The sequence below is a fragment of the Prionailurus bengalensis genome, chromosome C2 (assembly GCF_016509475.1).
Source record: "Prionailurus bengalensis isolate Pbe53 chromosome C2, Fcat_Pben_1.1_paternal_pri, whole genome shotgun sequence".
Taxonomy (NCBI): domain Eukaryota; kingdom Metazoa; phylum Chordata; class Mammalia; order Carnivora; family Felidae; genus Prionailurus; species Prionailurus bengalensis.
In genome coordinates this window covers 71,432,850-71,457,922 of record NC_057350.1, presented here as the reverse complement: position 1 = coordinate 71,457,922, position 25,073 = coordinate 71,432,850, and the positions used below count along the sequence as shown (strand labels likewise).

Here is a 25,073-nt window from a genome sequence, read left to right as displayed (position 1 = left end):
AGGTGCCCCAAGCATCCTTATTTTTTAATGAGAGCAAATATTTTTGTGACTTTGTTTTTAATGCTCATCTAGAATAAAGTGTTTTCAGAAAGGTAAGAATAGTTATCTACAGATATGCGCATGGATTAAAATTTCCCACTTTGGTTGATAATTTTGTTGTTGTTATTTTAGGTGGTGCTTCCTACATTTATCCTAGAGAAGCGTTCCTTGCTGGAAATGTATGCAGACTTTATGTCTCATCCAGACCTATTCATAGCCATTACTAATGGAGCCACAGCTGAGGATAGAATGATTCGTTTTGTTGAGTACTACCTTACCTCATTTCATGAAGGCCGGAAAGGAGCCATTGCTAAGAAACCGTACAATCCTATCATTGGAGAAACATTTCACTGTTCCTGGAGGATGCCAAAAAGCGAGGTTGCATCCACTGTTATCAGCAGCTCTTCTACCCAGGCAGTCACAAATCATGCTCCTCTATCAGAGGAGGCTTTGAGCCAGGCGGGACCAGACTGTTATACAGTCAGATTTGTTGCTGAGCAGGTTTCCCATCATCCTCCAGTCTCAGGATTTTATGCAGAATGTGCAGAGAGGAAGATGTGTGTAAATGCACATGTCTGGACTAAGAGCAAATTCTTAGGCATGTCGATAGGCGTAACAATGGTTGGAGAAGGTAAGTAGGAAAACTATCCTCCAATTTTTAATATCTAACTATAATCTTAAATTTGGGGAAGCTTAGATAAATATTACAATTCTGAAATGTCATGTGTACTACTTCTAATTTTTAGTTGTTCCAGAATGGTGGGGGAGGAGAGGCTCATATTTATGGACAAATATAAATTATCTTTTTAAAAATTTTCCCTGGTTTTAAATATAAAATATTCTTATTGTAGAATATATGGGAAACTGAGAAAAATATCAAGGAGAAAATAAAGTTTCTCTAAACCCTCCATCCAGAGAGGGATAAATTTAGCTAGCATTTTGTATTTTTTTAATTGTATACATGTTCATACTTTTATTTCTCTTTTGTAAAATTGGGATTTGTTCTGTCTGTAGTTTTCTGTCCTGCTTTTTTGTACTAAACAATCATTTTCCCATGTCATTGATAATCTTTAAAACATGTTTAATGACTATAATATCCTATGAAATGAGATATTTACCATCTTATATTTAACCATTTCCTTTATTTGGGCATTGAAGGTATTTCTGTATTTCCATTATTATAAAAAGCACTAAAGAAATATATTATAGATAAATCTTTATCTACATCTTTTATATTTCCTAAGCAGGTATGCATAAGATATTTTAAAATACATTGCCAGACTTTAATTCCACTTCAGCAAAGGTTATGAAAAAATAATTTAAGGTAATACCCCAAAACCAACAACATCACAAAGGCTCCACAGAAATCATTGCAGAGTTCATGAAACTTGTTCATGAACAAATTTGTTCATGAACACAAATTTGTTCAGAACGTAAACTTGCAATGTAAGCATGGTATAATTAAGCCTGTGATGCTAACATTTTGAGACTTTGTCACTGCAGCTGTGAAGAAAATACTTTATCCCCCTTTCAGTTTTCCCCATTTTTAAAATCTTTTGTGATGTGAGTCTTACCAATTTCCAAATGTTTTAAGTTAATCAAAACTTTTATAACATTAGAAAATACTCATGTTTTATTAATTAAAATGTTTGCCACCTTCAGTTATAAACTTTGTCACATTTGTTCTCAGATCTTCATGAATCAGTTTATTTTATAGATGAAAAAAGTCTAGAGGTGATGATACATATTCAAGGTCATAAAAGTTAAGGCCTAGCCAGGTTTAGAATGTCATCCTTTAACATTCTCTCTGAAAGGACAGTTAGTTCTTACCAGTTCATTTGGCAGAAAGAATCTGGTAATGGTGGCCTCTCCAAGAAAGGAAATACTTCAGGAAATTAGGAAAAGCATTAATATCTTAACCTTGCACTAATCATGAAGGTAGTACAAAACAGGTAATTTTTATTATTTAAGTGCTGATTATATATTTATGGATTACCTTTTAGAAATTAAATTTCTATCAGTAACCTCAATAGAAAGTAAGTGAAATCAGGGAATGGGACACAACAATTTATTTTGCTCCTATCGTGGACCATGTTTTATATTTATTTGTTGGGGGAAATTCCATTTAATGATTAAATAAGTGAGGTTTTACAATTCTATTAACTAGTTTATTATCATATACATTCAAAACTGTATATTGCTTCAGATTTTAAATTCTACAGTGTGTGATACTAATGCTAAATATATCCTTGGGAATCAGATCATAAACCCAGGTTATATGATGACATATTTTTAGAAAAGTAATAACATCCTTTCCATCTTAAAATGAATCAGCAGTTATTATTAAACACTTACGTATATTCAAGGATATTGTCTATATGTCTTCTGACAGCTCCCATTATATATATAATGTATTACATCCAGAACCATGCCACAGCCAGAACCAAGCCATAAATGGCTTGATAATTCTTGATTTATTGTTGCCCTTTGTGAAGACTATAAAGGTAATACAAGAAAATAGTGCATATTACTTTATGTAAAGTAAACTGCTTTAGAATCTCAACTTGTCTCTTTGCTTATCCTAAAAATTAACTATATTAGAATATTTATAACTCTTGCCCTTATTTGTGAACATTAAAAACAGAGTACTTAATGAGCTTTCATTAAGAGAGATGCCATTAGGGGTGCCTGGGTGTCTCAGTTGGCTAAGCATCTGACTCTTGATTTCAGCTCAGGTCATGATCTCATGGTTCGTGAGTTCGAGTCCTACATCAGAAGCCCTTGGGATTCTGAACTCTCTCCTTCTCTTCTTCTCTCTCAAAGTAAATAAATAAACTTAGAAAGAGAGATACCATTAGAGTTCAGACTAGTAGTACATGTTCAGTTAAGTATTTATTCTAGTGGTGACCCAGGTAAGGAGCTTGGGTTAGTAATGTAGCTCAGATATCCTTAGTGTCCCTTAATTATCTAGTATAAATTGATTATTAATTAATGTAATTTCTCTTCTTATTATATGTATGTTTTTAATTTTTTTTTAATGTTTATTTTTGAGAGAGAGAGAGAGAGAGAGAGACAAAGTGCAAGCAGGAGAGGGGCAGAGAGAGAGAGGGAGACACAGAATCTGAAGCAGGCTCCAGGCTCCGAGCTGTCAGCAGAAAGCCCAATATGGGGCTCAAACCCACAAACTGCGAGATCATGACCTGAGTCAAAGTTGGACACTTAACCGACTGAGCCACCCAGGCTCCCCTCTCTTAAATTTTTTTTTAAAAAATCATCCTTAGTATGGCATTACTTAATATAAAACTAGCCCCATTAGAATAATATTTGTTTGAAAACTGTCACTTTTATATCTTATAGCCTAATACTTCAGAATTTGGCAGACAGAGTTATTATTATGACCATATTTTTATGATAGAATTAGTTTTTTTCTTCCTAATATACATAGAATGAAGAATGCTTTTTTTCCCATTAAACTGTCTGAGACTTAAATTCTATAACTACAGCATTAGACACTTATGTATTACTAAACTGAAAAAGTTATTAGTGCTAATGATCAGACCATAACATGATGCAGTATTAACATGTTCTGAAAATCTGACCTAAGAGTCTATTAGAGGGAAATCTTGATCTATTTCCACTGTAACATTTTCTGGTTCCGTGAACACCAAAGAGATAGCAAAGTTATAATAAAAGTAATCTTGATTCACTATTACCAGGAATGTTATCAAATACAATTTTAAGTGAAGTTAGTTTAATCCAAGGTTGAATGAAAATTAACCAAAATAATGTTCATTTACTAGGTTTGAAAAAAAAATAATATGGGTATTTTATAACTGTCTTTTTTTTTTCTTTTTAAAGATGTTAACCACCTTCATGTTTTCACCTTCAGGTATTCTCAGTTTATTGGAGCATGGAGAAGAGTATACATTTTCTCTACCTTGTGCATATGCCCGATCAATTTTAACTGTTCCTTGGGTAGAACTTGGTGGCAAAGTCAGTGTCAACTGTGCAAAAACTGGGTATTCAGCCAGCATCACTTTTCATACTAAGCCGTTTTATGGTGGCAAACTGCACCGGTAAGAACATTTTAATGATCCCTGGCTCTTACTCTATGAGTTTGAACTTGTATTATAACTCCTTATTCTTTTTCTGTTTTGTTTTATGTTAATGGAGTTAGAGTTTTATTTGTGTTTATTTTTTCAAGGCATTCTGGACATCCTGATCTAGTTTTAAAAATAGTGACAGATCTATCTACTTTAAAAAAAATTTTTTTAAAAGCTTGTTTCTTTTGGAGAGAGAGGGACAGAGTGTGAGCAGGGAAGGGGCAGAGAGAGAGAGGGAGAGGGAGACAGAGCCTGACACGGGGCTCGAACTCACGAACTGTGAGCAGATCTATCCACTCTTATAAAAATTTCCTGGTTAAGTAGCTAAGGAGAAGTAGAATAGAATTACTAACAAATGAACTTGCAATCTGTGGCCCAATTTCTGCCTTTAAGGAGGTTCAGACTAGACCCAGGCCTCAGTGAAGGCAGTTATTGGTACAAATTAGCATGAAAATGTATCTAATCATACGAAATAGTTCAAGAAGCACAACGATGGAAGCCTATGTTTTTAGGTACTAATACTGTGAATGGTGGCTTTGTTCTACTTCCATCTAGGAAATGGCCAGTTCTTAATATTCCCTTCTGGCCTTCTCTCAGTCTCTTCAGCACTGGTCCAGATCATCCAAATCACACGAAGACAAGTTATCTAATAGAATCTTCAGAAGGGATACTGTCTCCCATGTGGGTGATGGGTATTGAGGAGGGCACCTTTTGGGATGAGCACTGGGTGTTGTATGGAAACCAATTTGACAATAAATTTGAAAATATATTGAAATATATTGAAAATATATTGAAAAAAAAAGAAAAAACAAAAGGATACTGTCTCTTTTCCTTAAGCCCTTGATATTTATTTATTTTTTTAATGTTTATTTATTTTTGAAGGAAAGACAGAGCATGAGTGAGGTAAGAGCAGAGAGAGAGGGAGATACAGAATCCGAAGCGAGCTCCAGGATCTGAGCTGTCAGCACAGAGCCTGACAGGAAGCTCGAACTCACAAGCCTTGAGATTGGACACTTAACCGACTGAGCCACCCAGGCACCCCCCTTGGTATCTATTCTAACTGTCCCTAAAGTAGGGTTAGTTTTCTCTGTCTATAAACTCTTTATCGAAAAATACATACCTTGTTGATGATTTTCACAAAGTGAAAATTTGAGCATTTTGATCTAGACATGGAACATTACCAGCATCCTAGAGATCCTCCTCATGCCCTCTTACAGTTATACACACACACACACACACACACACACACACACACACACACCCCACTTATACCCCTTCTTCCTAGGGTAGCCACTTTCCTGACTTCTAATACCATTGATTAGTCTTGCCTGTTTTTGAAATCTATGTAATAATGAAATCATACACTGTGTGTTCTTTCATATTTGACTTTTTGCTGAACATTATGCTTTTGAGATTCATCCATATGTAGCATAGTTCATTCTCCTCACTGAGGATTGTATTACATTGCATGACTGTCACAATTCACTTATTCATTCTAATGTTGATGGGCATTTGAGTAGTTTGCAATTTGGGGCCATTATAAATGGTACTACTAGAACATTGTGTAGTGAATATATGTATGAATTTCTGTTGGATAGATACCCAAAGGAGAATTGCTGAGTCATAGGGGATGGAAGTTGAACTTGAGTAGGTGCTGCCAAACAGTTTTCTTAAGTGATTATTACCAAAGCACACTCCCTGCAGCCATGTTTGAGACTTTCAATTGCATATAGCAATTTTACTTTTTCATTCTTAGACAACTGGTACTTAACAATTTTAGAAGTGGAAAGAAAGATTGATCGGTCCCCAGACATTGATTGAATGGCCCTTTATAAATGTTTCAAACACTAAATATTTCAAAACACTAAAGCAGAGAATTAAAACACACACATACACACACACATTACCCAAACATAACCACTAGACATTGTCAGAATGGTCACCTCTTATCCTTAGAGAAGGTAGTAATATGGTTAATACTTTGCTCTATGCACTTATACTTAACTTCTCTCATCATAGTAATCACAGGATTAGAACCTTACAACCAGCAAGGACTTTAGAAGTCACTAGACCAACATTTATTACGTGCATATATCCCTTTGCAACATGCCTGATAACTGATTTGTTCAGTCTGTGTTGAAACATCGTTAGTACAGAACTCACAGTGCATGAGGCAAGCAGTCCCTTTGGACTCCTCTTATTTCTATGAAGTTAGAGCTGAAATGGATATCCCTATAACATTCTTGCCTTGGTGAAAGTATTCCTCAGTGTATATGCTTGAGTAGAATGCTTAGGGGAAAACAACTACAGTGATAAATCTTCCAAAGCCAGCACTGTTTATTGTCAGTGACACTGATACATTTCTTAGTGGCATGTCATTTTTTTTCATAAGTATTATTTTCTGGATAAGGAGACATGGAGCAATTTTAATTGTCTTTTTTGCAAACTATTTTTGGTCTCTGAAACTTCTTTCTGAGAGTTTATGTGTATGTGCATATATGTGTGCATGTGCATATATGTGCATGTATACCTGTATGTGTGTTATTTGAAATCCTACAGGACTCATACTACCTGTAAAAACATTAAAAAAATTTTTTTAATGTTTATTTTTGAGAGAGAGAGAGACAGAGCACAAGCAGAGGAGGGGCAAAGAGAGAGAGACACACACAGAATCTGAAGCAGGCTCCAGGCTCTGAGCTCTCAGCACAGAGCCCAATGTGGGGCTTGAACTCATGGACTGCAAGATCATGACCTGAGCCGAAGTCAGATGCTTAACCAACTGAGCCACCCAGGTGCCCCTAAAAACATTAAAAAAAAAAAAGTTATTTATACACAAATTTATTTTCTTGATTGGTTGGTCTAATTTCCCCAAAATGGCTGTAAGCTTTTTGACAGAACTATACTGTTTTGGGCCTTTCATTGCATCTGTACAGTGCTGTGTACATAGTAAGTGATCTGTAAATATTCGTGCAATTTTATTTGGAAATATGATTGAGCATGAGTTTCTCTCTTCTTAGAGATAGAATCTAGTTCACTCTGTCAAATCATACCTATTCCCAATGATCCTTTAATACATTACTGGTTAACTTTTTAGATAGGAACTCTTAGGTCTGAGTTTTTTAGAGCTTCACTCAGTTGATATCCCCTTTCTTCCTCTAGGACAGCCCAGCAGAGGTTTGAAAATAGCTCTTGCAGGCTGTCTTCATTTTTCTCTTCTTTGAGTTTAACATCTTTATTTAACAATCATTTTCAATGACATGAAAAACTAAGAAAGTAGTTTTGGTGTTAGTATATTCTACTCAATGCCAGATAGTTGATAGTAACTGAAATGAAAATACTAGAGACCCAGGTAGGAGTAAATCAGTAGATAATTTTAACATTAGTACCAGATGCTAGGGCAGTGGGGATCAGTCTCTCAGGAGATACTGAGGCTTATAAACACCAACATACACAGAAAGTTGTATTGGAATTTGGATCTAAACTATAAAATCGAACCCAGGTCATAATTTTTTTTACTTTCAATTAAGTATGTTTATATTCCTGTTCAATCCTTGCCTTTTGAATATATCTTTTAACTTTGATATAAGAATACAGTATATTATTTTGCTGGCAAATCTGATCCTTATTTTGAAGGCAGTGGGGGAGTCAATTAAAATTTTAAGCATGGAAGTAGTAAATAAGCATGTTATTTAATTATTTTTATCTTTTATTTTGGAATCATTTCAAACCTACAGAAGAGTTGTACAAACTCTCATATATCCTTGGCCTAGTTGCTAGCATTTTGCCTCATTAGCTTTATCAAAGTCTTTTTCTCTCTCTATATATACTTCTTCTTATTATTCCTGAAACATTTGAGAGTTAAACATCTGTGTTAAAGGTATGTTAGTCTGAATTTCTTAAGAACAAGGAAATTCTCTCCTGCACTCACAGAACAGTTGTCAAATTCAAGAAATACAGTACTATTATCTGATACATAGTCCGTGTTAAATTTTGTTAATTTTCCAAATAATCAGCAATATTTTTTCTCCTGAAAAATCTTGCATTCATGTCAATGTTACATCCCTTTAGTCTTCTGGAATATTTCCTTAGCTTTTCTTTGTCTCTTACGACATTTTTTTGTAGACTACAGGGCAATTTTATAGAATGCCTGATGATTTGTTTTTGTTTTGTTTGTTTTAGGTTCAGGTTACATATTTTTGACGAGAATACATTATAAGTAATTTTGTTTCTGGAAGTGATATATTTTAAGTATTTATTTTTTAAAACACCTGTCTGGTGGCAGATGAAGAATGAACTGGAGGGTAAAGGGAGTGAAGAGAGAGTAGAAGAAAGGAGGCCAGACAGACATGCAGAGGTGACCCTTCAAGGAGTAACTAACAGGATGTAGAGGATCAGGGGCATCTAAGATAGCTTTGGACGACATCCTAGTTATTTACTACCAGTTAATAAACTTCTCTAAAACTTACGTGCTTGAAACAGCAATTTATTATCTTTCACAGTTCTGTGGACTGACTAGGTTCAGCTGGGTGATTCTCTCATTGTGTCTTTCATGTTGCTACAGTTGGATATTGGTTGAGGCTTCAGCCATCTAAGGGCTTGACCCAGCTAGATATCCAAGGTAGCTCACTAACGTGGGAGGCAGTAGATCTGGCTGTTGACCAGGATCACAGCTGGGGCTGTCATTCAGAGGACCCTCATGTGGCCTTTCTGCGTGACTGGGGCTTCTTCCACCTTGGCAGCTGGATTCCTAGAGGAAGCATCTAATAGCATTTTAAAAGACTTACTGGCTTTTGATACCTGGTTTTCATATTTTGACTTCTTGAAGACCCCTAAAAATTTCAAATAGATATCCTCATTTTTGTTAATGGTCAGTCATCATATTTACTCTTTTGTTTCTTTCAATCTCTTACTTAAATTGGCTTCTTTTCCCCCTTCATATTCTTTACCTATCTACAGTGCTACATTCATTTGATTTTTCTGTCACTTGGAAGTACTACCCTTTTCTCTAGCAGTCTCTTTCTCTCCTTTGCATGCATATATACATTCTGTCCATAATTCTTGAGGGATACTTTTAGCTGACTCTGAAGTTTCCTAATTTTTTCCATTCTGATCTCTCTCAAGACTGGTGGTTTCACCTAATTTCTCATTTAAAAGATTTCTATCAGAAACAAATCTCTCTACTGTTGATAGAATATTATAATGAAGGCTTTCTTTCATGCCTTCCTCCTTAGCCTAGTTTTTTACTGCTATCTGCTATCAGAGCAGACACATTATCTGCTGTCTGCATTTGATATAAATATATTATCTTCCACTTGTCTTCCCTTACTCCCTCATTTTCCACAACTCTCTCCAATGCAGCCAAGTGAGCCTACTTAACTATTCCTCATGCCCATGTCCTCTCCTAATCAGATTTTCCACACTCACTTTAAGATGATGATGATCGTATAAATCATCCTAAAGCGAAGTCAGAATTATCAATATAGATAAATAGACATAGCATTCTATCTATCTATCTATCTAGTGGTATGATATTAAGATGACATGAACTATCTAAGTGACATACTTTTCTGCATGCAGGAGATACAGAATAGAAAGAAAGACCACCTCTGCCTTCAAGAAGCTTTCAGTGTAGTATTAGAATCCAGCACCCTATCTTTGGAAACCATTTGTAAAGCTTTTAGGGAAAATGTCATATATAATAGACAGTTAAAAACAGTCTATTATTATAATAATCATAGCATTGGAAAGGAGATTAGATAATTACTATACCTGAAACTAAAAAATTTTTTATAGTTTACTTATTTATTTTGAGGGAGAGAGAGAATCCCAGGTAGGCCCTGTGCTGACAGCATGGATGTGGGGCTCAATCCCATGAACCATGAGATCACGACCAGAGGCGAAATCAAGACTCAGATGCTTAACTGACTGAGCCACCCAGGCACCCCTGAAAATAAAATTTGATTCTGACTCATATGTTGAAGTAAAAAAAGAAACATGATGTTCGACATATATCTCATTGTCTGATAAAGGAAGCCTATCACTTTTTCAAGAAAAGACAAACTATTTTCCTGGTATTAAATTTTAAAGGGATGTGTTGCAGGTATCCTTATATAGTGGCATTTAGAAACATAATAGTGTCTTCTTCAGTAGTTCTGCATAAAATGTAATTATCCTTCATGTAAGCATTTCAGATATATATCAATAAAACCCAAAGCTAAAGTCAACTTTCAATCAATAAAAACTTTTTTTTTTTATTTTTTAAGATTTTGTTTGTTTGTTTTTAAGTAATCTTTGTACCCAATATGGGGCTCAAATTCACAATCCTGAGATCAAGAGTCGCATGCTCCACCAGCTGAGCTAGCCTGGCACCCCCAGTCAATAAAAACTTTGCATATGAAGCCAAGTTAATATATTCAATGATTTTCTGGTATTCCAAGTAGCTGTAGAGCTAAAGTCTAGACCACATAAAAGGCTAACTTGATATCACGTTTTTAGAAAGTGAGAGAACAAATGCCTTGTCAGTTATCAATCATCCTCACTTTAGAGATGAATAGGATAATAACTCAAGATGTAGCTTTTTTGCTTAGTATCTTAAGGACCATATTCTATGTTATTGGTTGATACAAGATCTAGATCTACATGCTTTATATATTTAGACAGTCATTTACTTATTGTCTGTAATTGCTTTCATGCAACAGTGACAGAGTTAAGCAGTTGTGACAGAGACAGTCTGGCCTGCAAATCCTGATAATTTACTTCCCAGTCCTTTACAGAAGAATTTGTCAACCCTGCATTAGGCCGTTATGAAGAATGATAAGCAGAATGAGGCAAGGCCCTTCTTCCTCCTTGTGTTCCTTTTGCTTATTTCTCATGCAAAGGAATGGAAACGGCCCACCTCTCGTATGTGTAATTCTTGTTCCCTGCCCCAGTTCTCTTCGTGCTGCTCTTACCATGTAGCTGCACTAAGTGACAACACCCCAGCATGAACAGGGACCTAGGGTTTGCTATTTGTTGAGTGGAAAGGCATGTGAGGGAGATCATGATAACTTGAGAGATTGTGCTATGTTAAAGCACAGTTAAAGCACAGTAGTTAAAGATCAAGTGAGGACCAGATTATGGTCCCTTAATTCTCAGAACATAGTTCTGAGGGTGTTTGGGTGGTTTAGTCTGTTAATCATCTTGTGGTTTATGAGTTCGGGCCCCATGTTGGCCTCTGCACTGACAGTGACAGTGTTGGGAGTGACAGCCTCTCTCCTTCCTCTCTGCCCCTCCCTCACTTGCTCTCCCACCCCCTTCAAAATAAATAAATTAAAAAATATCTATCTATCTACCTACCTACCTATCTACCTACCTACCTACCTATCTATCTGTCTATCTCATTCTGGGTATGTATGGATGGAAAAGAGAAGAGATAAGTGTTCTGTGTCATCTCCTCATATCCTATTTGGTTGAAAACAAATTTCCAAAGAAGGGAACAATGTTGGCAAGTGGGATCAGAGAGGAAACATGGACATCACAAGAAATATTCAGTCAGGCAAGAAGCCCTTAGCAGTAGAATTATTTAAATTTATATACGGTAAAACCTGGGATTGCGAGTAACTTGTTCTGTGAGTGTTCTGCAAGCGAGCAACCATTTCTAATAAATTTTAACTTGATAAATGAGTGATGTCTTGCAATACAAGTGGTATGTGATGCCGAATGTCACATGATCACAACTGAGTCAATGGTTCTTTCTTGCTTGCTGTGGAATTGTGGTGATCGTCTCCCATGTTCGGGTGCTCGGTCTCAAGCTGTAGTGTTTGGCAGAAATCAGTGATTTTCAGAATGTTGGAAGGTGTCCACAACTGGCATTAGTGTATTTTTTGTCACTTCAAACCACCTATGGACAGTCCTTTGCTTTTCCATACAAGAGTAAGCTTAGGAATGCTTTGCTTCATTCTAGGTCAGGCTACCTGCAGATATAGACCCTTTCTTCTGCTGCCTTATTGCCTGTTGGATTAAATACAATATATGGCAAGAGTTTATTAATACTATACTGTAGTCAACATCCATGCAAGCATATACAATGGCCCTGATGCAGAAAAAGATTCCATTGAGCCAATACATAACAGTGATCCCATTAGTGATAGTGGAAGTCATTAGTGATAGTGAAAGTCCTGCACAATAACCCTCCTCTCTCTTATCTCCCTCACACAAGCCATGAAGGTTTTTAAAGATAAGTACAGGTTAATGTGTTTATTTTTCTTTATATTTTGTATTTTCTTAATTATTTTATATTCTGTTACAGTATTGTAATCATTTTTGTATGAGTATTTTTGGGTTGTGGAACAAATCATCTGAGTTTTCATTATTTCTTATGGGGAAATTCGCTTTGATATACAAGTGCTTTGGATTATAAGCATGTTTCCAGAACGAATTATGCTCGCAAGCCAAGGTTTTACTATACTTTGAAATGTAACTGAGTTCCCACCTCTATTGTAATCAGGCACACTTGTAGTCATGGTGTTCTTTGTATCTAGTGAGCTAGAGTTATGCCTAACTTTTGATTTTGGATATTTGGTTTGCTCTTGGTTTCCAAACCTCTCTTACCTTAATCTCCAAAATCTGGTTCATTGATCATTTGCTTTTTGGCCCCTATATCTCTGCCTTGAGTTCTGAGTTTGCAGACCTTTAATTAACTTAGCCTGTTTGAAAGCTATGGGCTCCCTAAATTCTGCTGTGTCTTTCTGGTTCTTAGGTTCTTGGCTTATACCTGACAACTGCTACTTAGGGTTCCTGTAGCCTGAACCTCTGGGCTTTGGTCCTGTGGATTGCTTTTGAATCCAGATAAACTACAATCACTGATGCACTGATTAGACCCTAACACTTGCCCACTGTTCTCTAAGTTCTGAACCTCTATCTTATCTGACCCTGTTGTTTCTTGTGTCCTACAGTGAACACAAAATACTTCATTAAAAATAATTAGACCTGTTTATTCCGATCTTCATTTGAACTGCATCCTGTCTGTTGATACACTGGCCAGATAACTCTTCATTAAACTTTCAACAGTAGTGTTTGAGTTCTCTCTGAGTTCTGTGTCAATGATGATGATAATTTTTGTATATTGGTACTCTTTTAATTTTTCTATTTTGGCAAGAGAATATTAAAATTTTTAATTTATTTTTTCTATTTTTCAACCTCTTATTGGTTTAGTTGGTTTCTATATTTAATTTAAAGTTAGGCTTATGTTATTTTATACAACATCAACATACCCAGAAATTCAAATATAGGGACCTCAAACTTTTTTTTTTTTAATGTGTATTTATTTTTTTGAGAGAGGGAGGGAGACACAGAATCCCTCTCTCATGTTTTTGAGAGAGACGGACAGAGTGTGAGTGGGCAGTGAGAGAGAGAGACACACACACACAGAATCTGAAGCAGGCTCCAGGCTCTGAGCTGTCAGCACAGAGGCCGACACGGGGCTCTAACTCATGAGCCATGAGATCATGACCTGAGCCAAAGTCGGACGCTTAACCAACTGAGCCACCCAGGCGCCCCTAAACTTTTAAGTAAATAAGACTAGTAAATAGGACTAAAATTTAAGTAAACAAGACTAGTTTTTAAAAAACATTTCAATTGTAATGTTGTAACATCTTAAAACCATAATAAAAATGTTAATATTTTTCATATTTCTGTTTAGTTTTAATATTATAATAGTTTTGTTTGTAGCAAACATTTAAAGATCACACCTTGTGATCATTCATGGTAACTTAGTCTCTGGTTTGATTCCCAGTATTCTTTCTGAAGGTTAAAGTTGAGAGGCACCTGGGTGGCTCAGTTGGTTAAGCGTCGGACTCTTGGTATGGGCTCAGGTCATGATATTACATTTCTTGCTGACAGCATGGGAGCCTGCTTGCGATTCTCTCCCACCCTCTCTCTCTGCCCTTCCCCCACTCACACTCTCTCTCAAAGTAAATAAACTTAGAAAAAAAGATTAAAGTTGGTATTATTTGCAAAAATTATCTAGTAAGCTCTCATGGGATTTACAGAGTCTGACTTTGGCACTGACAAACTGAAGTGAGCTGTATACCCAATTTAAACAATTCAGAAGGTACATTTATAGGTTTCAGAGTTCTAAGAACAAGCCCAGTTTCACTTATTAGAGCATATCTTTATTGTTTACCTGCTTCTAGGGTTACAGGTGAAGTAAAGCACAACATCACCAATACTGTGGTATGCAGAGTGCAAGGCGAATGGAATAGTGTTCTTGAGTTCACTTATAGCAATGGAGAGACAAAGTATGTGGATTTAACTAAGTTGGCAGTAACAAAGAAAAGAGTAAGACCTCTGGAGAAGCAAGATCCATTTGAATCCAGGTATGTTATCCTTACATCCATACAAGAAAGAGTCAGAAGCTCTGGATCTTAATTGAAGCCTTTTCACTAATTTGTAACCTTAAGCAGGTCACTTCGCCAGTTTGCATTTGTAAGCTGGGCAAAAATATTACAATATTTAATAGTCAAAAGATTACTATTCTTATCATAAAAACGTTTACAAATTATTAACAAGAAAATAGGTACCCCATTAGAAAAATGGACAAAGGACATAAAGAGGCAGTTCACAAAAGGAGAAAAAAAATGCCCACTAAGAAAATGAAAAATAGTGGTTGCTTCTGGAGAGGAGTACTGGGATGTAGGATAGGAAAGAGACTTAATCTTTCATAGAATCCCCTTTTGAACTATTTAAATTTTATATCCTGTGGAAGTATTGTTGTATCAATTTAAAAAAGAAAAAGTGAGGGGCGCCTGGGTGGCGCAGTCAGTTAAGCGTCCGACTTCAGCCAGGTCACGATCTCGCGGTCCGTGAGTTCGAGCCCCGCATCAGGCTCTGGGCTGATGGCTCAGAGCCTGGAGCCTGTTTCCGATTCTGTGTCTCCCTCTGTCTCTGCCCCTCCCCCGTTCATGCTCTGTCTCTCTCTGTCCCAAAAATAAATAAACGTTGAAAAAAAAAAATTAAAAAAAAAAAGTGAAATACAAGGAAGCATTAAACATCTTAAGTTCAGATCATGTAAGTAGAACTAAACTATTTATTACTATATAATAAAGGAATTAAATACCCATTAACCAAAGGCTCAGATTGCATTTAGAAATAAAACAGTAATGATTGGGGAAAATTTTTCTTTTGGAGTTTATCCTAAAGAAGAAGTTGTTTTTATTTTATTTTAATTCCAGTATAGTTAACATACATTGTGAAATTAGTTTTAGGTGTACAATATAGTGATTCAAAAGGAGAGGTTCTTAAGGTTTGGTCTACGGTCCTTGAGATTTTTTAACAAGGTTTATAAGTTCAATTTTATTTTCATAATAATGCCAAGATGCTATTTGCCCTTTCATTCTGTTGGCACTTGCACTGATGGTGCATCAGAAGTTGTGGGTAGCACTGCTGGGCCTTAGAGTAATCAAGGCAGTGGCTCAAAACTGTACACAGTCATTGTGTTCTTCACTGCCCATGTACTTGCATTTTTTTTTAAGATGCCAGGGTTTAAAAAAAAAAAAAAGTCCTTGAAAAAGCAGTATAGATTGTTAGTTTTATTAAATCTGTATCATTGAGGACCCATCTTTTTACTATTCTACATGACAGATTGGGAGTATGCATAAAGCACTGCTGGTAGATATTGAAGTATGGTAGTTATCTGGAGGAAAAGCACTTGTGCAGTTGTTTGAGTTATAAGCTGAACTAATTTCTGTTTTCGTAAAACACCATTTCTACTTAAATGAATGGCAAACCATGACTATTCTAATTTCAGTATTGGGCAGACATTTTTCTTATAAATAGATGATCTGAACATGGCACTTCAAGGAAAACAATTGGCAGTATTTTTGGCTAATAATAAATTTTTTTTTTTTAATTTTTTTTTTCAACGTTTATTTATTTTTTGGGACAGAGAGAGACAGAGCATGAACGGGGGAGGGGCAGAGACAGAGGGAGACACAGAATCGGAAACAGGCTCCAGGCTCTGAGCCATCAGCCCAGAGCCCGACGCGGGGCTCGAACTCACGGACCGCGAGATCGTGACCTGGCTGAAGTCGGACGCTTAACCGACTGCGCCACCCAGGCGCCCCAAGGCTAATAATAAAATTTAAATGGAAACAACGTATGGATTAAAGACCTAAATATGAGACCTGAAACCATAAAAGTCCTAGAAGAGAGCGCAGGCAATAATCTCTCTGACATCATCCATAGCAACATTTTCATAGATATGTCTCCGGAGGCAAGGGAAATAAAAGCAAAAATAAACTATTGGGACTACATCCAAGTGAAAAGTTTCTGCACAGCAAAGGAAACAATCAACAAAAATGAAAGGCAGCCTACTGAATAGTAGAAGAAATTTGCAAATGACATATCCAATAAAGAGTTAGTATCTAAAATATATAAAGGACCGATACAACAAGTGTTGGCGAGGATGTGGAAAAAAAGGAACCATTGTACACGGTTGGTGGGAATGCAAACTGGTGCAGCCACTATGGAAAACAGTATGGAGTTTTCTCAAAAAATTAAAATAGAACTACCCTATGATCCAGTAATCGCACTATGGGGTATTTACCCCCAAAATACAGAAACACTAATTCAAAGGGGTACATGCTTCCCTATGTTTATAGCAGTATTATTTACAATAGCCAAACTATGGAAGCAGCCCAAGTGTCCATCAATAGATGAATGGATAAAGAAGATTTGATTATGTGTATGCAATGGAATATTATTCAGGCATAAAAAAGAATGAAATCTTACCATTTGCAATGACATGGATGGAACTGGAGAGTATAATGCCAAGCAAAGTAAGTTAGTCAGAGAAAGACAAATACCATATGATTTCACTCGTGTGGAATTTAAGAAACAAATGAGCAAAGGGAAAAAAAGACAAACCAAGAAACAGACTCTTAGCTATAGAGCACAAACTGATGGTTACCAGAAGGGAGGAAGGGGACAGGGTTGGAAAAATAGAAGATGGGGATTAAAAAGTACACTTATCATTATGAAAAAATAAATAAAATGAAAAAATAAAATATTAAAAAGGTGTAGGTGGGAGACAGTGGAAGATAGATAGATAAATAGATAGATAGACAGACAGGAAGGTAGGTAGATAGGAAGAAGCAACCTAAGTGTCCATCAACAGATGAATGGATAAAGAAGTTGTAGTATATAGGGGCACCTGGCTGGCTGAGTTGTAAGAAAATGCAACTCTTGATCTGAGGGTTGTAAGTTTGAGCCCCATGTTGAGTGTAGAGATTACTAAAAAAAATTTTTTTTAAACTTAAAATAGAAGTTACAGTATATATATACAGTGGAATTTTATTCAACCATAAAAAAGAAGGAAATCCTGCCATTTGTGACAACATGGAAGGACCTTGAGGGTATCATGCTAAGTGAAATAAGTCAAAAAGACAGATACTGTATGATCTCACTTATATGTGCAATCTAGGGGCGCCTGGGTGGCTCAGTTGATTAAGCATCTGGCTCTTGGTTTCAGCTCAGGTCATGATCTCACAGTTCATGGGTTCAAGCCCCACGTCAGGCTCTGCAATGTCAGTGGGGAGCCTGTTTGGAATTCTCTCTCTCTTCCTCTCTCTTTGCCCCTCCCTGCTCACTCTCTCTGTCTCTCAAAATAAATAAATAAACTTCAAAAAATAAAATATTCTCTTTTCAACTGTGTATCAGTGCGAGGCCAGGTTTTCTTTATATACTTTAACTAAAACAACATATCACAACAGACTGAATGTAGAAACAGCTATAAGAATCCAGCTATATTAAAGCAGATTTTTTTAATGTTTATTTATTTATTTTGAGGGGGGAGGGGCAAAGAGAGGGACAGAGAATCCCAAGTAGGCTCCACTCTTGTCAACACTGAGCCTGACATGGGGCCCAGTCTCATGAAATGTGAGATCGTGACCTGAGCTAAAAGCAAGAGTTGGACGCCTAACCTACTGAGCCACCCAGGCACCCCTAAAGCGATGTTTAAGAGATACTGCTGGATTCTCTTCGCTAAAATTTTATTAAGGATTTTTTATATCTACATTCATGGGGAATATTGGTTGGTCTGTTGTTTTCTTTAGGGAAAGGTTTTTAACTACAAATTCAATATCTTTATATTGATATTGAGGTTGTCTTGAGTGAACTTTGGCAGTTTGTGTATCTTTCAAGAAATTGATTCATTTAATCTAATTTGTTGAATTTATTGGCATATAAATTATATTCCCTTAGTTTTCTTTTAACGTGTGTAGGATCTGTAGTGATGTCCCTACTTTAATTCTTCATGTTGGTAATATTTTCTTTTCCTAATCAATGTGATTAAAGATTTATTAATTTTACTCAGAGAACTAGTGTTTGGTTTCATTGGTTTTTGTCTGTATTTCTATTTTCTTCATTGATTCCTGCTCTTTTTTATTTCCTCTTTTCTGCTTACTTGGTGCATCATTTGCTCTTCCTTTTTCTCGTTTCTTAAAAGGGAAGCTTGGGTCAGGGGTCAGCACACTTCTATTAAAGGCCAGAGAATAAATATTTTAGGCCTAATGGGCCAGATAGTCTCTACCACAACTACTCAATTCTACCACTGTAGCATGAAAGCAGCCACAAACAGTGAAAGGATAGATAGATATCCCTATGTTACAATAAAAATCTATTCACAAAAATGGGCAGCCAGCCATAGTTGTCTGACCCCTGATTAGGCCATTGTTTTTCCTTTTTCCCTGATATATACATTTAATATATTTCTAAGTCTGCTTTGTCTATATCTCACAACTTTCGATTCTTGATATATATTTTCTAATTTCCCTTGTGACTCATGAAGTTATTTAATTTTTTTTTTTAATGTTGGTTTTTGAGAGAGAGAGAGGAACACAAAGTGTGAGCAGGGGAGGAGCAGAGAGGGAGGGAGACACAGAAAGAATCCAAAGCAGGCTCCAGGCTCTGAGCTGTCAGCACAGAGCCCGATGCGGGGCTTGAACCCACGAACCATGAGATCATGATCTGAGCTGAGGTAGGACACTTAACCAAGCTACCCAGGTGCCCCTCATGAAGTTATTTAGTAAAGCATTATTTAATTTACAAATATTTATAAAATTTCCAGCTACCTTCCCATTATTCATTTTTAATTTAGTATGGTTTCAGTCCTTCAAATTCTTTGAAATTTATGACCCTGAATACATTCTGTCTTGGTAAATGTTTCATGTGCACTTAGCAAGAATGTATATTCTTTTGATGTTAGGTGACAGTAATCTGTAAATATTAATTAGCTCAGGTAGGTTGATAGTATTTTTATAGCATTCTGTGTGATTACTAATTTTCTGTGTGCTTGTTCAGTTGAGATCAGTAACTGAGATCAGTTATTGAAATTACCAATTATAATTGAATATTTCTTTTTGTAGTTCTGTAAGTGTTCATGTTATTTGAAGCTTTCTATTAGGGGCATACACATTTGGGATTATATGTCTCTTGATGTACTAACCCTTGATCGTTATGAAATAATCTTCTTTATCCGTGGTCATAGTTCTTGCTTTGAATTCTACTTTAATACTAAAAGTGCCACTTTATTATTTTTTTTTTAATTTTTTTTTTAACTTTTTAAATTTATTTTTGAGACAGAGAGAGACAGAGCATGAACGGGGGAGGGACAGAGAGAGAGGGAGACACAGAATCAGAAGCAGGCTCCAGGCTCTGAGCCATCAGTCCAGAGCCCGATGCAGGGCTCGAACTCACGGACCGTGAGATCGTGACCTGAGCTGAAGTTGGACGCTCAACTGACTGAGCCACCCAGGCGGCCCTAAAAGTGCCACTTTAAATAAACTTTATCAAAGCGCACCTGGGTGGCTCAGTCTCTGAAGCATCCAACTCTTGATTTCAGCTTAGGTCATGATCTCACGGTTTGTGAGTTAGAGCGCTGCATCTGGCTCTGCGCATAGTGCAGAGCCTGCTTGGGATACTCTGTCTGCCTCTCTCCCTGCCCCTCCCCTGCACATGCTCACTCACTCTCTCTCTCTCTCTCTCTCTCTCTCTCTCTCTCTCTGTCTGTATCCCTCTGTATCTGTCTCTCTCTCAAAATAAATAAATTTTAAAACAACTTTATCAAGATGTATTTTACATATTATAAAACCTACCTATTTCAAGTGTATAAATTCAGTTATTTTTAGCATCTTTCCTGAATGGTGCAGTCATTGCCATAAACCAGTTTCACAATCTTCATCCTCCCATAAGATCACTCATGCCCACTTACAGTTAATGTCCATTCATATCCCTAGTCTCAGGGAACCTACTTTCTGTCTCTATAAATTTGCCTTTTCTGGACACTTCAGATGAATGGAATCATACAATATGTGATACCTTGTGCCTGGCTTCTTTCATTTAGCATAATGTTTTCGAGGTTCATCCATGATACAGCATGTATCAGTAGTTCATTTTTTTATATTGCTGAATAGTATTCCATTATATGGAACCACATTTTGCCTATCTATTCACTAATTGATGGACATTGCCAGTTTTGGACTTTGATGATTAATACTACTATGAACATTCTCATGTAAATTTGGGGGTGGTTATGTTTTCATTTCTCTAGGTAAATATCAAAGTGGAATTACTGGGTTGTCTACAAGTTTTACATTTGACTTTTCAGGAAACTGCCAAACTAATTTCCAAGATGGCTGCATCCTTTTACATTCCTGCTGGCAATGTATAAGTATTCCAGTTCACATCCTCATCAACATTTGTTATTGCCTGCCTTATACCCATTCTAGTTGGTGTGAAATAGTGTCTTAAAATGTGATTTTAATTCACACGTTCCAAATGACTAATGATGTTGAACATATTTTCATATGCTAATTAATTAGCCATTTGTGTATCTTCTTTGGTGAAATGTGTGATTGTCTTCCTATTGGATTGTAGGAGTTCTTTGTGAATTCTGGATTCAAATTTTTTATTGGATATGTGTTTTTCAAATATTTTCTCTTTGTTGCTCATTTTTTAATTTTCTTAGTGTTTTTTTTCCCCTTCAGTATAAAGGGTTTTATTTTTCTGAGATGAGATTATTAGTGTTTTCTTTTATGGATTGTGGTTTTGGTATTATATCTAAGAAATCTTTGCCCAACCCAAAGACTTAAAGATTTTCTTCTGTCCGGGCACCTGGGTGGCTCAGTTAAGCATCCCGACTCTTGATTGCAGCTCAGGTCATGATCTCATGGTTTGTGAGTTTGAGCCCCGCATCAGGCTCTGTGATGACAGTGCGGAGCCTGCTTGGGATTCTCTCTCTCCTGCTCTGTCTTGCCCTTCCCCTGTTTGCACGCTATCTCTCTAAACAAACAAGCAAACTTAAAAAAAAAAAAAAGATTTTTCTCCTATCTTTTGTAAAAGTTGTATTATGAGGTAAGGGTCTAAGGTCCTCTTTTTGCTTATAGATATCTAGTTGTCCCAGCACCATTTGTTGAACAGACTGTTCTTTCCCCAAAAGAATTATCTTGCAGTTTTCTTTTGCTTGGAGTTTGTTGAGCTTTCCTGTCTCTGCTGTGCCTATAAACTCTAGTCAGTGAGTTGGAGCACCCATAGGACTCCCCTCATTTATTTCCCGATTAACAGGAATCACTGTTCTGTACTGGCTTTTGCTCAATATCTACAAACCGTTGTTTCAATATATTTTGTCTGGTTTCCTACTTGATTAAAGGCATGAAGGTAGATCTGGTCCCTATTATTTCATCATGTCCAGAAGCAGAAAGTGGTCTCTCTTACCTTTCAGCTTTTAAAAACTGTATTTACCTTTTTGCTTATTATTTCCTAAGCTTCTTAAAAAAATAATATGTTTATAACTTGGGAAGATAACAAATTATTCTTAATTTAAAAAGAAAAAGCAGAAGCAGCAGCGTCTTTGACATTAGTATCAGAAACATAGTTGTCAGTATTCTTATAACTCATAAGCATGAAATTATAGATCTGATTTAGGAAATAATTTTAAAAAATGGGGGCGCCTGGGTGGCGCAGTTGGTTAAGCGTCCGACTTCAGCCAGGTCACGATCTCGCGGTCCGTGAGTTCAAGCCCCGCGTCGGGCTCTGGGCTGATGGCTCGGAGCCTGGAGCCTGTTTCCGATTCTGTGTCTCCCTCTCTCTCTGCCCCTCCCCCGTTCATGCTCTGTCTCTCTCTGTCCCAAAAAAAAAAAAAAAAAAAGTTGAAAAAAAAATTACTGTTAATTTCAAGGGTATAAGTTTTATTTAATTATATTTTTCTAAAGAATGTAAAATTTGTGTTTTTTCAAATTATAGGCGATTGTGGAAAAATGTGACAGATTCTCTGAGGGAATCTGAAATCGAGAAAGCCACAGAGCATAAACGTACCCTGGAAGAACGCCAGAGGACTGAAGAAAGGCATCGTACTGAAACAGGCACACCCTGGAAAACCAAATATTTTATTAAAGAGGTTTGTCCTACGTGTCTTCAGACTAAAACTTGTTATCTACTGTAGTTTACTAGGCTTTCTTGAGTTGTTATCACTTAGACATCTTTATTTCTAAAAATAGTCCAGCATAACCGTGAGCTTTTTCATGGAACTTTTCACAATTTGACAAAACAAAATAGTTTACCAGCAGTTCAGATGAAATGGATTTTGGGATTAAGTTGGCCACAAACAAAAATGCTAACATAATCTCCAGTCACAATAATAGAATAGACAATTGACAATTTATTGCCTTTCAAACTACACTGAAACTTTCTGTTCATTTCCAGAGACTACATTTTAAAGGGAGACATGAGAAACTTAATTGGCTACACAAAGGCTAGTGCAGTGGCTAGAATCTTTGGAACATTTAAGAAAAAAGAATAAAGTGGGGTGTTCAGCTTAGAAAACCAAAACTTGGGACCATGCATTATAACCTTCAGATTTGTATATGCTTTATCACATAGAAATTTTTTATCAGTTTGTATAGCAGCCCCACGGTAGGTTCAAACTACCAGGAATTTTGAGCTTAACATAAAAAGGAATTGTGTAACAATAAAAAAAATCCAGTAATAATATTGGGGAGTAAATTTTATAGTAATGCACCACTAGTTCTATATGAGACCATGGCTTAGGTAGAAGACTTCATGCACTGATTTTGCAGCTAGACCAAATAATTGCCAGATTCTTATGTAAATGTAAAGATTTTTGTTTGGTTTGGTTTATTAGTTTCTGGTAGAACTCAGAGTAAGGTGAATGATTGCAGACCAGAGCTGTTATCAAGAAAAATTTTCTCGGGGTGCCTGGGTGGCTTAGTCAGTTGGTGTGTGATTTCAGCTCAAGTCATGATCTCACTGTTCCTGAGTTCGAGCCCCGCATTGGGCTCTGTGCTGACAGCTTAGACCCTGGAGCCTGCTTTGGGTTTTGTTCTCCCTTTCTCTCTGCCCTTCCCCCACTTGCGCACGCTCTGTCTCTCTCTCTCTCTCTCAAAAATTAAACAAACATTTTTTTTTCAATTAAAAAAATTTTTTTTTCTTGTCAGTGGTGCCTGATGGCTCAGTGGGAAGCGCATGCAGCTTTTGATCTCGGGGTTGTTAGTTCAAGCCCCATGTTGGGTGGAGAGTCTACTTAAAAGGAAAAAAAAAAAGTTTTCTTACCATAGCCAAGTCTAAAGAAGCCCACTGAATTTTAATATTGGTCCATCAGGAAGGAATTTGGAAAAAGTAATTTAATTTTGATTTTTGCACAGTTATTAACCTTAAAACTCCATTTATTTTTTATTTATTATAAGTTTAAGTTTATTATATTTGCTTCATTACTTTCATTTTTCTATCATTGGGTACCTATTATAAATATCGGTCATTTCCATGGATAGGAATAATAAAAAGAAAGTACTTTACATATCTACTCTTTTAGATGAAAAGATAAAAGTTTGTAATTATTATTCAAAGCTATAGTCTGATAACTGTGGTTTTTTTTCATTTCAAACTCATTAAGAAAGCTGAGATATCAGGAACAGATTCTAGGAAGAGAATTCCTAAGGGAAGACCTCTCTAATTCATTAAAAGTGAACTCTGGGGTCTGAGAGCAACTATAATGGCTGCAAGATATAGGGGTGCCTGACTGGCTCAGTTGATAGAGCATGCAACTCTTGACCTCAGGGTTGTTTTGAACCCCATGTTTTGTATAGATATTACTTAAAATCTTTTTTAAAAAAGGTACAATTAATGAGATTTTAAAAGGTAGGCACCCTAATTCTTGCTACTAACATGACATGTAAAGTTGCTACTTCTCATGTATTCTTGGACAGATATTATTAAGAGCCACTGTCAATCTAGCATTCTGTGATGGTTACATCTTTTTCAAAAACAGTACTATAGGAGTTGAGAATTATCAACCAGGTGATTTAATATAAACAACCTAATGGTTGCCATTATTAAAGAAAAATTATTCTGACACTTACTAAAAATGTCAAAGAAAACTTCATTCGGGACTATTGTAGTAAAGAAGAGGGATTATACTTAACTCTGAGTACAAGGACAAGTGGAATCGCGAAGGAGTGGGTAGAAAAGAGAATCTTGGTTGAATATCAAGGATGGGGGTGAGGTAGAGGAACTTGATTAGATATCAAGGGTGGAAGAAGAGGAGTTTAGAAATCAGGGTTTGGAGTAGGGGGGATTCTTAGTGAACTGGCTTATCAAAATTCTTTGCTAAAACTGGGTTCAGTAGGCCATGGATGAGGCCTAGTCAAGAAGAGAACTCAAAGGAGTCTGACTAAAATTCAGTCAAGGAGCTGGGGTGCCTGGGTGGCTCAGTTAGTTATGCGTCCAACTCTTGATTTTGGCTCAGGTCATGATCTCATGGTTCATGGGATTGAGCCCTGCATCACTGACGGTGCAAAGCCTACTTGGGATTTTCTCTCTCTCTCTCTCTCTCTCTCTCTCTACCTCTCCCCCATTTGCTCACGCATGCTGTCTCTCTTAAAA

The 25,073-nt window shown here is 36.5% G+C and overlaps 1 protein-coding gene across 1 annotated transcript in view; it reads left to right on the top strand.

The window, feature by feature from the left end:
- OSBPL11 (oxysterol binding protein like 11) overlaps nt 1–25,073 on the top strand; it is an 86,174-nt gene that overhangs the window by 57,572 nt on the left and 3,529 nt on the right. Inside the window, exons 9-12 of the mRNA XM_043594400.1 lie at nt 172–670; nt 3,929–4,115; nt 14,315–14,497; nt 22,419–22,572. Of these exons, the coding sequence (XP_043450335.1) occupies nt 172–670; nt 3,929–4,115; nt 14,315–14,497; nt 22,419–22,572 (1,023 nt within the window). The remainder of the gene's footprint in view (nt 1–171; nt 671–3,928; nt 4,116–14,314; nt 14,498–22,418; nt 22,573–25,073) is intronic.